The sequence below is a fragment of the Calliopsis andreniformis genome, chromosome 6 (genome assembly GCF_051401765.1).
Source record: "Calliopsis andreniformis isolate RMS-2024a chromosome 6, iyCalAndr_principal, whole genome shotgun sequence".
NCBI classification, from domain to species: domain Eukaryota; kingdom Metazoa; phylum Arthropoda; class Insecta; order Hymenoptera; family Andrenidae; genus Calliopsis; species Calliopsis andreniformis.
Window position 1 is genome coordinate 15,236,239 of NC_135067.1, and position 14,568 is coordinate 15,250,806.

A 14,568-nucleotide genomic window follows, 5' to 3' on the forward strand; every position below is an offset into this window, starting at 1 on the left:
AGTACGAAGGGTCGTTACGCCGTAAAACATTAGGGATTCCAGCGTTGAACAGAACTTTACATCGAGCATCTCAAAAACAACTACTTATATTTTTTGTCTCAATCTACATAGATTATGGAAATTGATTAAACCTCTCAATATACGTAACATCAAACTTTTGAAGTAAAGCCTACATAAAATTTCAAATTGAAAGGACAGTCGACTGAAAATATAGAACCCCAGGAAAATGGCACACACATTATACGTTCCATTGTACAATAACCTTTACATCAAAACGACAGTCTCACTTTACGCGACGCGATTAATCAACTTGTAAAGCCTGTTGCATTCTCTGTAAAACGTAACAAAGAAAACGAATCCGATATAATCACTTTGAAATTACAGAAGCTTTAACGAAAATTGAGCGAAATGATTAAAAAATTCAATTTGATCAAAAATCCAGTACAGCTACGCCCAGAAATAACTATCGACGAAGAAAAATAAAACCAACCCTACAATACTAACTGACTCTACCATGTACTCCTATTCCCTAAAATTTCCATCATCAAACGAACGCACGTTTACCAACCTCCACAAGTCGTTCCCCTCAGGCAGAATCCCCCAGTTAGAAATATCACATCCCACATTTCCCACTAGCTCCCCTTCGCACTGACTCCCACGGTGCAATGTCAACAACCGAGCTCTAAGAGCTGTGGTCACGTATCCGTCGAAACGCCCTCGCGAGTCGCCCACATTCAGTCTCAGCTGCGCCCTCGACACAGCGGTTTGCATACCTCGAGAAACTCTGCCTGCTGGCTCATACACGTCAAACACGTACGTGTCCCGCGTGTAGATTGATTCGTGGCTCGGCCCTAGCGCGATCGCGATGCGTATTCGTCCGTATTCCGTCTGGCCTGCAGTCTGCAGGAATGTCAAAGTGTCCCTACGTGTTGCGCATGTTTGGAGGGGGCGGGTACCGGGTCCGATGCTGCGGTGGCCCGACGTCGCATCTCTATTAATTATCCACATAATTACGATCGCCACCCGCTGCGAGCCGTGCTCGCCACCGCCGAAGCTCGAGCGAACTTCGAACGCGAGAAGCATCGTGATTAATCGCGTGGGAGAGGGTTTATCGGCTGGCCTGCGTCGACCATAACCACGTTTCACTGACCGACAGATCGGTGGGGATGGTCACGGATCAAGTTGACCCCTTCATCTACAATTTTCTTTCGTAACGTTGTCGCCTTCACTGCTGATCTAAGAGTGTTGTAGGAACAAACCCCTTTGACGCAGGATCTCGTTGCAATTATATATCTGTCTTCGTTCTATGTAATTGGGAAAACAAAGAAAAATGTATGATCGCAATGAAATCGTGCGTCAAAATATCGCACGTGTGCTTCGGGCCTAAAACGGGTGTCTGTCTCAAACTGCCAATCACAGAGCTTTCGTTAACCAAACACAGTTCCCTCACGCGATGGTGCGTGATCGGTTACTCGCGAAGAAGAATCCCCATCACGTGTTACCGCGTAATCAACAGCGAAGGTACTGTAAAAAATGCACGAGTCAGACTCGTGGAAGTAGGTGAAGGAGCTAAACCGACGACGAACGATCTGACGTCCCATCGCCGCTGCGACCGACGATTTCCTGCCTTCTGCTATTCTTAAGCCGATTAAACCGAGTGATTACCGCAAGAACAGCGTGTAACGCGATTATAACGAATACAGAAGCATGCGAGAATGGCGAGCAGCTGACGTGCATTAGCTTTCGTCGGGTTGGACTTCAGAGGATGTTCCATTTTCGTGGACGGTTTATGGTCTCGGGCGAAACCGATGCGAGGGTCGGTGAAACTTTCGTACGTTGTATAAAAGCGTTTCGCTGAGAAGGGAATGAAATTTTTTAGGCTAACGGGGAATCTCTTTAGCGAGTTGTTTCGAATTGTGCGACACGCGATTGGAAAGTTGAGGGCAGCGGGATGCTAACTCGGTTGTTCACTCGCGTGTTGGAGTTGGTTTCATTGAAATGAAAGTGATCAACAGCGACTTTGTTTCAGTGGATTTATGATGCGGAACTAATCGGGGGTAGGATTTTATGGAAAAGTAAACTGAACGTGTAGTTTCATTGCGGAGAGAAGTATTTCATGGTATTAAATGTTCCTGAATATGTGAGATACTGTAGAGTTCGAGTAACAAAACACGTGTTTCAGACCTGGGTGATTAATTAAAGAATCGGTAAAACACTTTCAGTGACGCGTAAAGCTCCGTGTATTGCAGAGAACATTTAAACCCAATGGAAAGATGCAAATATTGCCAAAACTAATAGGGTTGAATAACAAAATTCGATATTTAATCCTGTAGCATTTTCCGAGAGAGCATAAGCAGAAATGAAATTTGCCTCGACAAATATGGATAGCGAAATTCACCCGATCAAACATCGAGCGTACTTCGTTATGTTAACGTTACACAAACCAAGCAGCAACGTGTTTCCTGTGAATTTTACAGTAAATCGAATTCGACCATCCAATTCAATTTGGTCGTTGTACTCCTTTATCATGTATTCTCTCGAGAACCCAGCCGAAACTTTTACATGGCATAAGACTATAAGAAGCCTTTCATGCTCGACAAATTGCTTTATCCTTTAGAGCCAACTGTAACCAAATGTTCTCAACAAATTAATATGAATTTAATAATTCACACTCATGCTATTGACTTCTTCGAAAATGTATTATTAAAGTCACAGTTAAATCGAAGTTAAGCTACAAAAATAATTTCATGACAGGTTTAGTTCCTGCTTTAGGAGGAAACGAAAGTCAAATTGAGTTGATAATCGATCAAAGAATAAGGATCAGTATCCTGTTAGATGAAGATTGTACAAATTTCATAAGTATGTGGCCTATTCGTGGCTATGTCGTGGTAGAACACAACGGTACGTACATTCGCGAAGGTGTTCGGATGAAACGGATTTTACGGGCTGCACGCCAGTCCTGAAGCTTTAACCTCCAGGTTATAGCAGCTTAAATTCAGTAGTACCGCCTAAAAGTACCTTCGAGCGGGATGCTCGGGATTCGCTTTACGGTTTCGCAGGAAACACCTTCCTCTTTGGAAGAACTACTCGTAGTAACTGTTCCCTGGGGTATGTACAGTGTGCTGCTAAATGGGCACATGCTCCGATATCAGTTTCATTTGCTTCGAGATCTCGAGGATGGAATACATCGCGTAAATACAAACTGCTATGCTCTTTTTATTTGTATAATATCGTCAAAATGTGTAATTACGATTATTATTCTCGGAATAACGATTCTACTCGAAGTAAAATAACGTACAGAAAAAGCAAACGAATTTCTGCGTGAAATTGTAAAAGCATTTTATAAATTAATTAGGAAATACGTTATTTGAACTACAGAAAATTTTCAGTATAAATATAATATTTTGTAGAGGTAGATGTGATTGAATTGTTTCGAAAACAATGAAATATTTACTAGCTTCGAAGACCGATAAGCTTTCATTATCATCGAAACGGACATACTACGAGTTCCGACATAGCGTAATATATATTATGTGTATCTTTAATATGATACCATAATCATAAGTTTCCCCGTTTTCAACTGAACCTTCTTTTCGCGTTCACTCCATAAATTCAGAGAATTCGATAAAAGCAGTATATAAAGGAAGCAATTCAAGTGTCTTGATACCATTTATCAAAGCACTAAGAACTTCACGCGATTGAACACTAGCTAATAGCAACTATTTCTCGAAGCATGTATCATTGTTCAAATATGAACCATTAAAAATGACTTAATTCAGAGAAAATAGTTTAGACTATCCTATAATCGTTCCTTGAAAGTTCCAAATTGAATAAGAACAATTCAAGATTCGGTGCCTTGAGAACTCTAACTGGCCTGGCTTTCGATAATACAATTGAATGGCTCACAATGGTATATTGTAGTGCCACGTAGTTGAAACAATGACTATCCATTACAAACAGACTCCAGCGTCTGTAGAAAGATCGAGGATCAATTCCAAGTTCACGAAAGTTCTGCTAACACGGCGCAATTCAAACATGATTAACCTGCTACTGACGCTGCTTCTGTTTGTCCCTCCTCTCAAGTGGAGACATCCTCGTGAATACACAAGAGGGGGCAGAGTATTGATCTCCGATATTTTACAACGTACAGTTTTTAACAAAAAGAAGTTTCAATCACTGTATTTAAAAAATCAGATGAATTCAAATATACGTGTCAGTAACTGTACAAATTGAACTGACAAAATTAAATCCGAGAAAATTAGTCAAGACTGAGAGAATTGGTATGGTCGAATTAACCAAAATGGCAAAAGTGAGAATGGCTTTACTCCAAACAAAGGAACCAAGAAGAACTAAATATCCGGAATAATAGAACTGGGACTAAAACTATTTCAAAAAGTCTCCCAACCTACCGAGCAATTTGTCTGAAAAGTTTCTTTAGGAGATTTCAATTAATTGCTTCACTGGAACATCCACTCACATGGAATTCGCGGTTCTCGTTAGACCTGGGTTGACCAGCTTGGTCAGTTCTTAGTTGTCGTTGAAAGAGGACTCAGCGCTTCGCCATTCACCTCATCCATCTACACCATCTGATCCTACCATTACTCTCCTTACTTCCTAGTACATGTTATCTGCGTCTGCGCTATTCTTTTTTAGTCCCCCCCGCAACGCGGGACACGGTTATCCGGATTTCCTGCGAGTTATCGAGGTTTGAGAGAGTCTCCGGCATTTAAGGATCAACGCGATTAGGAGAATTAAGTGATTTGGAGATAAACTGGGGAAAGGGACGAGGAAGGTCGCGTTTCCCGAGCACGTCATTAACGCTTTAAATTGAGTTTGAAAAAAATTAATACGAAATTGAAACTTGAGACACTAATCGTGCTTCTCGTTCCAAAAACTCTATCACGACAAGGTGGTAATCACTCGGTAGTTAACTTCACGATAACTTTACTTAACAAAAAAGAAACTAGCCTCGCTCATTAAGGAGCAAATCGTAAATCCTCCCATCACGATCAACGAGACTGACCAAAATTTACTCGCTAATTGCGAAAGCTACTTTCCAGTCTAAAAGTAGTTTGGTTAGAAAGAAGGGGGAAAAACGATCATCACGAGTTCAGCGTCAAAACACTTTTCCACGTCCACTTTGGTCGTCCCCTGAATTTTTCAAGCGAACGATCTCCAACGTCAAACGCAATCTATCTCGAGAGAGGCTGCAAAAAAGAGGGGGTTCTCAACCTGTCACGTTCGCGGAGGAACCGTCTCATCCGTCTCGTCGCAGCGGCTTAAATCGTGGGCTCGCTCGATAATCCATTATTCAACAGCACGGATAGGGGGTTCCAGAGGCTGGTACGCGCGTCGCGTAACGTGATCTCGATACGTAGTAATTCGGCGGAATGGCGGGTGTGTTTAACGGGACGACCGATTTCCGGCGGCGATGAGGATCGGCTGGCAGCCGAGCAGCGGGCGAATTAATTTTCCGGGCCAGCAGAACGTGGAGTACGTCGCGAAGGTGCTCCTCCGCTCTGCTCGCTCGCGCACGCAGCATACACAGTTACAGCCTATTAGTATCTAAGGCTAACTAATCTAAAGGCTGTGGATTAAGTGGCTGAGAGACGAAGGAAGCCACGGCGTTAATCGTCGAGGAATCGCTTTTACTCGCGTTGAGCTTTTCGCAACTTCTTTCAGGATATTCGTCTTTCCTCAGTTCTGATGCACACGAGCGATATTCTGACGCTCAATCTCGCTGCGATCGTATATTGTTCTTCGTTTTCTCAATGAAAACAGATAACACGATTGCAACGAGATGTGCGAGAGTATCCCTCGTGTGTATCGGGGCTCGTCGCTCGCGTTGGTCACACTTGGGAGTATCGATTCTTTCAAATGTTGGAATAATACAGTGTCTAAAGCAATTTCTGAAAGAATGTTTCTACTATAAATGGAGCGATATGACTTTCCAATTTTGTTTCCCTTTTACAGTAAACAGTAATCGCTTTGTTGTTTGATGTATCAGTTACCCCGTAGCAATGAAGAATCGTGATATCTCGTAAAGTTCGTTCAGTACGTAGTAATTTTATACATGAATTCAGAATGTTCGATAACACTGCGACTGTAATCGTAGTTCGAATCGTTAAACTCAGTTTTTACAGGAATATACTACCGGCCTGAGGTCGTAAAGCATTCGAGTGCACTTTTGTACGCACCGACGCGTTGCCTCGAATGTAACGCCATGGTATCCGTCACTTAAAAAAAAAAAAAAAAGTAATGGACATGACTTATGCGTATGTAATTAATGCCTCTGCGTTCTCGCGATTTATGTATACATATATAGACATAGAGAAATGCACGAAAGAACGCGCACGAGCCGACCAGCTTTCAAAGCGTTCCCATGAAACCATGAAACGAGAATGATACAGCGGATTCGTGGCATCAGGAACGGTGGATAGCTGAACCGGGCGACTCGTGGGAAAAAAGACGCATTCTATGGCTAGGATCGGAAGATTCTCTGGAAAAATTCTCTATTTATATGTATTATATATAAATATTTACAAAAATGAAAAATGTAGATATACAGGTTGTACGTACTGGATAGAATACTGTGTTACTTGGGCACAAAAAAACGCATGCACTTCAAAGATTTCGGTATACATATAAACATATAATACATATCTGGTATGTATTATATTTTATATATATAACTAAAACGTGTATGGTGTACATGTATATACTCTTTTAAGATGCGAAGCAATGCTGGTAGATAGTTTTACGTACCCTCGGCGCTTTAAATCTATTACTCGCAATCGGAAAAACGTCATGTGAAAAACAAAGGAACGTACGTAATTCGATTTACGCATCGACGACATACTTTAGCCGCCGTGGGTTTCTGAAACATTCTCAAAATTTTAATTCCTCTCTTCAAAGCTTCTACAAAAGTTTATCCCTCGATTGTTGCGTTTTTTTTTCATGTGTTTTTTCTGTTTCTTTTTTTTTGCGGTTTGTTTAACACGTTCACTCGATACGCGAGATTTCCCGAATTTTCTTTCTCTTCTCCATTAATCTCGTTGGCATTTTATGCGTCGTCGTTTTACGTTTAGATCTCTGTTCTCATTGCCGTTTCTCGTTTATTCCGTTTCTTTCGCGTTTCGCGCGGTCGATTCGCGTTCAGGAGGGAGGAAAACGATTTTACGACGAAACGGACGTTTCTTTGCGAAACTTCCGATGCCAATGCCGCGAAACTAATTCGGATAACGGTCGTGCTCCATGAATTATCGATGACACGAATTCGGGAACGAGCTTGAAAGTTCGACAGCTTAACCTCTGCGGCGATGCAGCCCGATGTAATTGCAGCTCAAGTGCATCGGATTACGCGAGCGTGCCGCGTGTATCACGAATTTGCTCGACGTTTCGAACTTTTGCTCGACGAAAATTATCGGGGATAGAATTCAGAGTGGTCGATTCTGCTCGGTTAATATTTAACAATTTTCCTATTCGATTTATACTGTAACTGTTAAGTGACCACTTTGTGATGGAAATGCTTAAATCGAATTGTAATATTCGAAACTGATTGGTTCGTGAATTAAATTGAAACTCATATATATTAATATTTCGTTGATATTTAAAGTACGCGAGAATAATAAAAATCAAAGTATTTAGGTCTTGAACTACTGTTGAAGAACAAACTCTATTTCTTTTAACTATACAAACGAAAATTTTACCACTAGTTCAATCTGAGAAAATTATTTGCAACTCTCTATTCCCCTTTCCACATTGCAGAAATATTGAATATCCACGAATTGCAGATTCATTTCATTAGAGTGCAAAGCAAATCGAGCAATTTGTGATACACGATACATAAAAGATAATTGCAATTTTCGTTCGGTATTTAAAATGATTCAGCGATATTGTTTCTCATTCGTCAAGCTCGCGATCTATTTAACGAAAAAAAAAAAAAATACAATGCACCCGGGATATCACAATTTTGCGCAGTATAACTCGATTTTTCTACGATGAACTTCGCGATGAAATTTATCGGCACTTGGTTTAAGAAGTTTTTAAACCGGATAATAAAATTTGTTTTCAAGTTAACCGATGAACGGGATGCGTTCAGGCTTGAGGAATATTTTAAGTGAAATATTTTTATTCTGAGGATACGGCCGATCATTTTACTGAATAAATATGCTGTGTTAAATAGTCGAATTTTTGTTCGCGAATAAAACTGTTGACTTGCGCTTTAAACGAGAACGAATTTTTCCGAATTCGACTGTATTTTTATATTGTCCACGGGGTAATTATGCCCGTCGATTTATCGCTTAAATCCAAATTTCGTATGCAAATGTAACAAGATTGAATTACCTGTTGTACATGAGGATGTCTGGCTTCCAAAGCCTGTTCGGTGTAATTCGGAGGTCCTTTACACCACCATACTCGGATTCATTCCACTGAAGGTTGTAATCCGTCCACTCCTAAAACAGAATTACCAACAATTAGTGTTAAAAATATCTTCGCAAACTTATCAATTAAACACTATTTATAGTGAATAAGTATTAATTATTTTTTGCATCAGGTGAATACTTTCTTCCTACGATTATATTGATTAAAAATTTTGAAACGGTAATTTAATCTATCTCTATAATACCAAAAATAGTTGAATACATAAAAGAATCTATCGCATAAAAGATTGGTAAAATCGCTTTTTCAATCAAAACGAAGAACTATAAACTCTGCTATTAAAAAATTATATTAAAAACTTCCAACACTTATATTGGCTTTCAGTAAAAGTTTTAAATGCGAAGAATATTAATTTTCGTTAGTCCTGCAGGAGTAATAAATCTCGAAAATTTATGGAACTTCACTCAAATCCAAAATCGTGTAAAATTAATTAATCTCCATTAGGTGGAACGTTAATTATTCGTATGAATTCTTTCCTTCTGTCAGAGAGCGAAAGAGCTTCAAAATTCGCTTAAATCTCTTGAATAGAGAAGATCGACTGTGAACATTCCCCTCGATTTCATTCGAACGCTCGTGTAGCGTCAACGACGTGAAACCATCGTCTCTTTCGGCTTTCTTCACTTCTATCTTGTTCAAGCGCGCAAACGGTGATACTTAAGAGCGTTCGCGAGCGAAACACAAAGCACGAGATTCAAGGAGATAAATCCGTTAAGAACACGAGAATAGTGGAAATCAGGCATCGCGAATTACGGTCTAATAACAACGAGACGTTTCAGAGAGCTCGAGTAATTGTTATTATTTCAATCTGAAAGTATTAAGGAAATGGAACTGTAACAGGAAGACCGAGAATGAAACTCTTTAAACATAAACTGTACAAACATCCTTTGTGCTTTTTACTCGGGCAGAAGTAAAGGATGAATTAAAACAGAATATAATTAAAAATAACTCGAGGACTGTGTAAATGTAGCTATATGTTTATGAAATTTTAACTTATCGTTGGTGATATTTCACTTAATACAATCTTGAAAGCTCAGTACGAATAGGTATACTAAACGAAGCTTATATAGTATTTTTAAAGACATATCAGATAAAATGTGGTACTTTCTAAGACTACATATTTTTAACACAAAAGATGTTTTTGCTTTTTAAAATATTAATATAAAATAATAGAATGTAATGTGTATAACCATACTTGAACAAAATATGTAGCGTGTATATCGTCACCATATGTTAACTTTGATACTTCACATCCGACACTCACCGCGGTCAAAGAACAACTGCAGAAAGTTTTGCCGGCAGTCCTCTGAAAAGTCGACCGCAATAAATTTCCTGGTGGGGTCAACCTCAAATTTGTTTACATACATTCCAGGAAATACTAGCTACGATTCGCTAACTACAATCCGGCATTCCTACCTGAGAAGTTCGTTTATGTCCTCAAGCACTTACAGGAATTTAGAAAGAATGCATTTACCACTTTTTGTACATACCTACAAGATAAATATGTCACAAAAGTTTTAATCACTGTTCCACTGTTTTACTAAAACTTTCCTCCCCCAATTTTGCACTCTATTTATTCCGAAATAGTAATAACATTCTATGGTAATTCTTTTAATTTTAATTTTAATTTGTGAAGAAAAATGAACGTTTCAAAGCCTCTAGATCAAAGTGCATATTCAATTTAGGTTCCTCCTCGATTCCCATGAAATTAAAGCTGACATGCAACCACCGATAAAAAGAAGTAGATGTAAGTAAAAAAAGCACACCACCGACAGTTCTGTATATTTAAGCGCGACGACTTTCGAGGAATGCGCGACCTGGTTTCACGATGCTGGCGTGCAAACTGCATAGAAAACGCAGCGTTTTATAATGTATACTTCAATTTCCGGGCCAGGACGGCAGGTCTCGGCGTTTGCTCATTAGATTACGCGACTGAATTGCACAAACGAGGAATTCAGAGGGTGAAAGTTCGCCTTCCGTGCGAGGTGCCGGAGACTCAGCGTGTCTACCCCAAGATGTTCAAGTTCCTTCGCCCAGTGATTCAACAGCTTCCCGTGATCTGCCCAAGCCATGAAAACGAGAGGTAACGAACGCTTTTCCGGTGGTTTGAAATAAAATTTCACCTCACTGATTCACCGAGTGGCTTCATTGCTTTGTTAGTTCTAACAGCTGGAAGCAGTTCCACATTCCTGGGGTTTGAAAGATAGTGTTTTTGTTGCAGAGGAAGCTTATTTATACTTTTACACTCGTATCACGTTCGAAATAACACCTTCAGATTATTTCTGCGCCAATTTAATACATGATATGCTAATTAAAAAAAGCTTTCTCTAAGATAAAAACTGTATCAAATATTTTTTTAACGTAAGCATTTAAATTTAGTTTAAGCAAAGGTATTATAGATATTTATAAGAATATATCATTATAAGAATAACTAATTTTGTATGGTTAGTGGTACAGAACATATTATAATCCTTATCTCACTTTAGAATTTCAATTTGCTGCGATGAAGAGTCTTTTTGACGTTTAAGTGCACGCAGGACTAGTCAAAGAAGAGCCAGCTTTGAGAAGGGAAAAGAAAGTGGCTAACAATATACAAGATTCATTCTAGGTGTCTTTAAGTTTCTTATTCTACACTTCACCTCACGCATGAGTGAACACTGCAAAGGGCTCGAAACATTCTTGGTAACGAAGAATATTTTTAGCACATACCAAAATAGAGCAAGTTCGATTAATTTTGTAAAACATTAGATGACGCGTAAGAGAAAAGAAAAATAGAGATTTTTATTGTAAAATCCTGCGCCCAGGTCTATCGTGACCCATGCACTCACTTTAGTGGGGAAGGTGTACAGTCTGCTTATGGCATTTTCTCGTACACTTGAAGGTAGAAACCCCCTACTTCATACGAGTCGCCTCTCTTTACTAGCCGACTACCTAGCAAGTCTACTTCGGTAGTTCCTGTGAGGGCTCAGGGAGAAATGGTCAGTCTGAGGGCCACTGAGGTGCTGTTTGCCTTTTCTGCTTGCAAGTCGATCGAGGTAATAGGATTGGCAACATCGAATACCGATTTCGCGGTTGCGGTTTAGCGTTAGAGTCGAAACACCCCTTTCCTCTAATGATAAGTTGGTGGTTTTTTAGGCTGTGATCGAAGATATGGAGGAGAGTAAATAAGAAGAATTTGGGACAAAGTGAAGCGAAGCGAAGTGAAGTGTCGTGTTTCTTGTGAGTGTATTTAATTATATTATGTTTTCAACATGTTTTTGTTTAACCCTCGCCTAAAGATATCTGGATCCAAGGGAACCTTCGTTAATACCTTCGTTCCAGGGTTAGAGGCGCAGCGGATCGATTTCTGGGTAAGTTCTTCCTCGTTATTGCAAAGCTTCCGGTCTCAGGTGTCTTTCTTCTTCGATGGGATGCGCCAGAAAACTTTATGGGAAAACGATTCACCGAGGATGATTATAAGACGGAGTATTAGGTATAAGTTCATGTGCTCACATTTATGCATCACGTAATTGAAATTCAATGTAGTTAGAATAAGTTTCATTAAAATTCGAATTAAGCGCGTCTGCGATCTATGGAGAAGGAATACTTATACCTTTATAGGATTTACTTTTATGAACGATAATGATGAGTATAAAAATCACAAGTGCACGATGAACGCGAAACGTAAATTAGTTTTCATACTCGATAAGTCTTGTCTGTCTTGTGTTAATCAATAAATGTGAAAAATACTGAAAGGCGAAATTGTGTTTCAGATTTTGTTTCAGAGTTGATAATTGTTGCAAGAACGATGAAAGTCTGCGTGAAACATATCTAACTGGGGACTTATTCTACTGTTAGTGAGCATTACTCAAGTTAAACGCAGCGCCGTCAGTAGAGTAAGACAAGTCAGACGTATTTCAAGCAATAACTCAGAAATGATGTTCCAAACGCAATTTCGTTTTATTTTAGCGCGTAAAATCAATCTTTGAAATTTGTGACACCTGTTGTCAAACCCCTAATATAATACTGTTATACAGTTCTGTTATTCTCTAATAAAAAGCAATAGTTGAAAATTAGAGTTTCGTAGATCCAATTTTTATTTTATAGTCTTTATCCTGAAGGGGTATCTCTTTTCAATAGGTGCTTGCGCACGTACCTCGATTTCTGTATGATCGCATATCATACATCGAAGCAGTGCAGTAATTTTTGCAGTTTTTCGTGCAACAGGGAACCCTTCAATTTCTCAAAGGCAATAAATTTCCGAGTGCATTTCTATAGAACGTAGTCACTTCCACTGAAATCGTCCGTGCTCTCATAGGAAAAAGCGATATATCTCGATCGGATTAGTCGCTGCAAATACCCATCGGTCGGGTTGCAACGGATTACCGCATCCATCTTCGGATGACCACAATGGTGGACGTATGCACTTGACCAGCTCTCTCCCGTGCATTAATACAACGCGTGCTTTCGGTTAAAGCTGAGGGTGAATGGCGATCTTTCGAAGCCACAACGTTATTACCCCGATTCTACGACATTACGATCATGCCAATCTAAGGAACGCCCCCGCAGAATCCAAGTTCGTCATGGGATGTTTAAATACCATCAATTCCGACATTGAAGCGTTAGTCTGATCGTTCGACCAGAAAAATGTCAGGAATTTCGTTCCCCAATAAATGACATATTCAAATAAAAGTGTTTTTTTTTTAAATATTAATATGCTTATGAAAACATCAGATAAATGAGCTATATACATACCTTTAGATTAATTAAAATCAGAATTTATACCCGATTAATATTTACTTAAAATTAATTAGTTCTCACGAATTTCGTTCGCGTATTATTTCCCATTTAACACAGAAACATTGATCTTTGCCGAACATCGTCATTGAAATTCCATCGCTACATTTTTAATACAGATATTTGTAGTCGGCTCAATTTTAATTGTAATCAGTAGATAAACGTTCACGTTTATATCGTCGGCAGACCAGAATATCACATAAAATTCATATAGACATATTAACTTTATATTCTATACGACGATAAATATTATGACTGAAATGAAATTGATAAAAGCTTCATGCCGCTCTATGAACGACTGCACTTTCCAAAGACACTAAAGAGGATATTCTAAAGCACCTATAAATAGAATAACTTAACGCCGCGGCATAAATAACAGAATTAATGACAGTACAGCAAAACTAATATTTAGCGTTATCCTAATACATCTTACAAAACCAAAGAAACAAATCGAATCTGTATCAAATTTTTACATTCCAATACCCAGTTCAATATTTTTCTAACCACACACGTACACCTGTTCAAGCAAACATGATCAACGCGGAGTTCGCGTCAACATCAGAAACAAATTATAACAAACCGAATACACAGGAGCAGGGTCTAGCCAAGTGAAACGCAGCCGATAATCGAATATATGATCCTTGCTGCTCAAAGTCCTGCCTGTCGAAGTATGTATGTGTAGCTGTGTAATCAAAGTTGCCTCTTCGAAGATCAACGAAACTGGGTCTGACCCTGTCGTTGATAGAAACCTCATAGGACGATCACGCGTCGAGATAGCGTACATCAGGGTCGACAGAAATTATTGATCTTGTTAGGATAATTAGAATTATCGGGTTATGCGGCGAAGGAGATTGCTCCGGCGCGCGCGGTGTAACTTGTGTGCAGGTTGGTCCGGGATAGATTACGAGCCGACGGATTTTGGGATTGGTAGGAACCTCGGGACATGCCGTATGTCGCTTGAATTGTTCATTTGATGGCGTCCTGTGCACGCCCGCGTGTCCCCAGGATTAAATGCCATCAAACATGGAAGATCCTTCGAGTTTCTCAATTTGGAAGAGGTTGGTGTAGATCGAATGTCTCAGCAGCGTGTCCACGGTTATCGTTCTTCAGCTTGCTATTTAGTAATCTCTTGATCAGGATACCAATCAGTGCAGGTGCAGTTAAATGGATACTCAAAATGGATTACTTTTTTGTATATGACTCTTGAGAGGCTTGAAACAGTCAGTCTAATATTATGAGGAATTAAGAGAATTTAAACGTTCACCAAAATACAAAATATGTAGATGTGTATTGTGTAACTCCTAACAAAATTCATTTTTAATGAATTACCACTTGCTAACGCGACTACGTTTT

At 39.4% G+C, this 14,568-nt stretch overlaps 1 protein-coding gene across 1 annotated transcript in view; it reads right to left on the reverse strand.

The window, feature by feature from the left end:
- The window catches only part of Nachralpha6 (nicotinic acetylcholine receptor alpha6), a 213,056-nt gene that overhangs the window by 101,829 nt on the left and 96,659 nt on the right, over positions 1-14,568 (reverse strand). Inside the window, exon 4 of the mRNA XM_076381441.1 lies at positions 8,347-8,456. Within this exon, the coding sequence (XP_076237556.1) occupies positions 8,347-8,456 (110 nt within the window). The remainder of the gene's footprint in view (positions 1-8,346; positions 8,457-14,568) is intronic.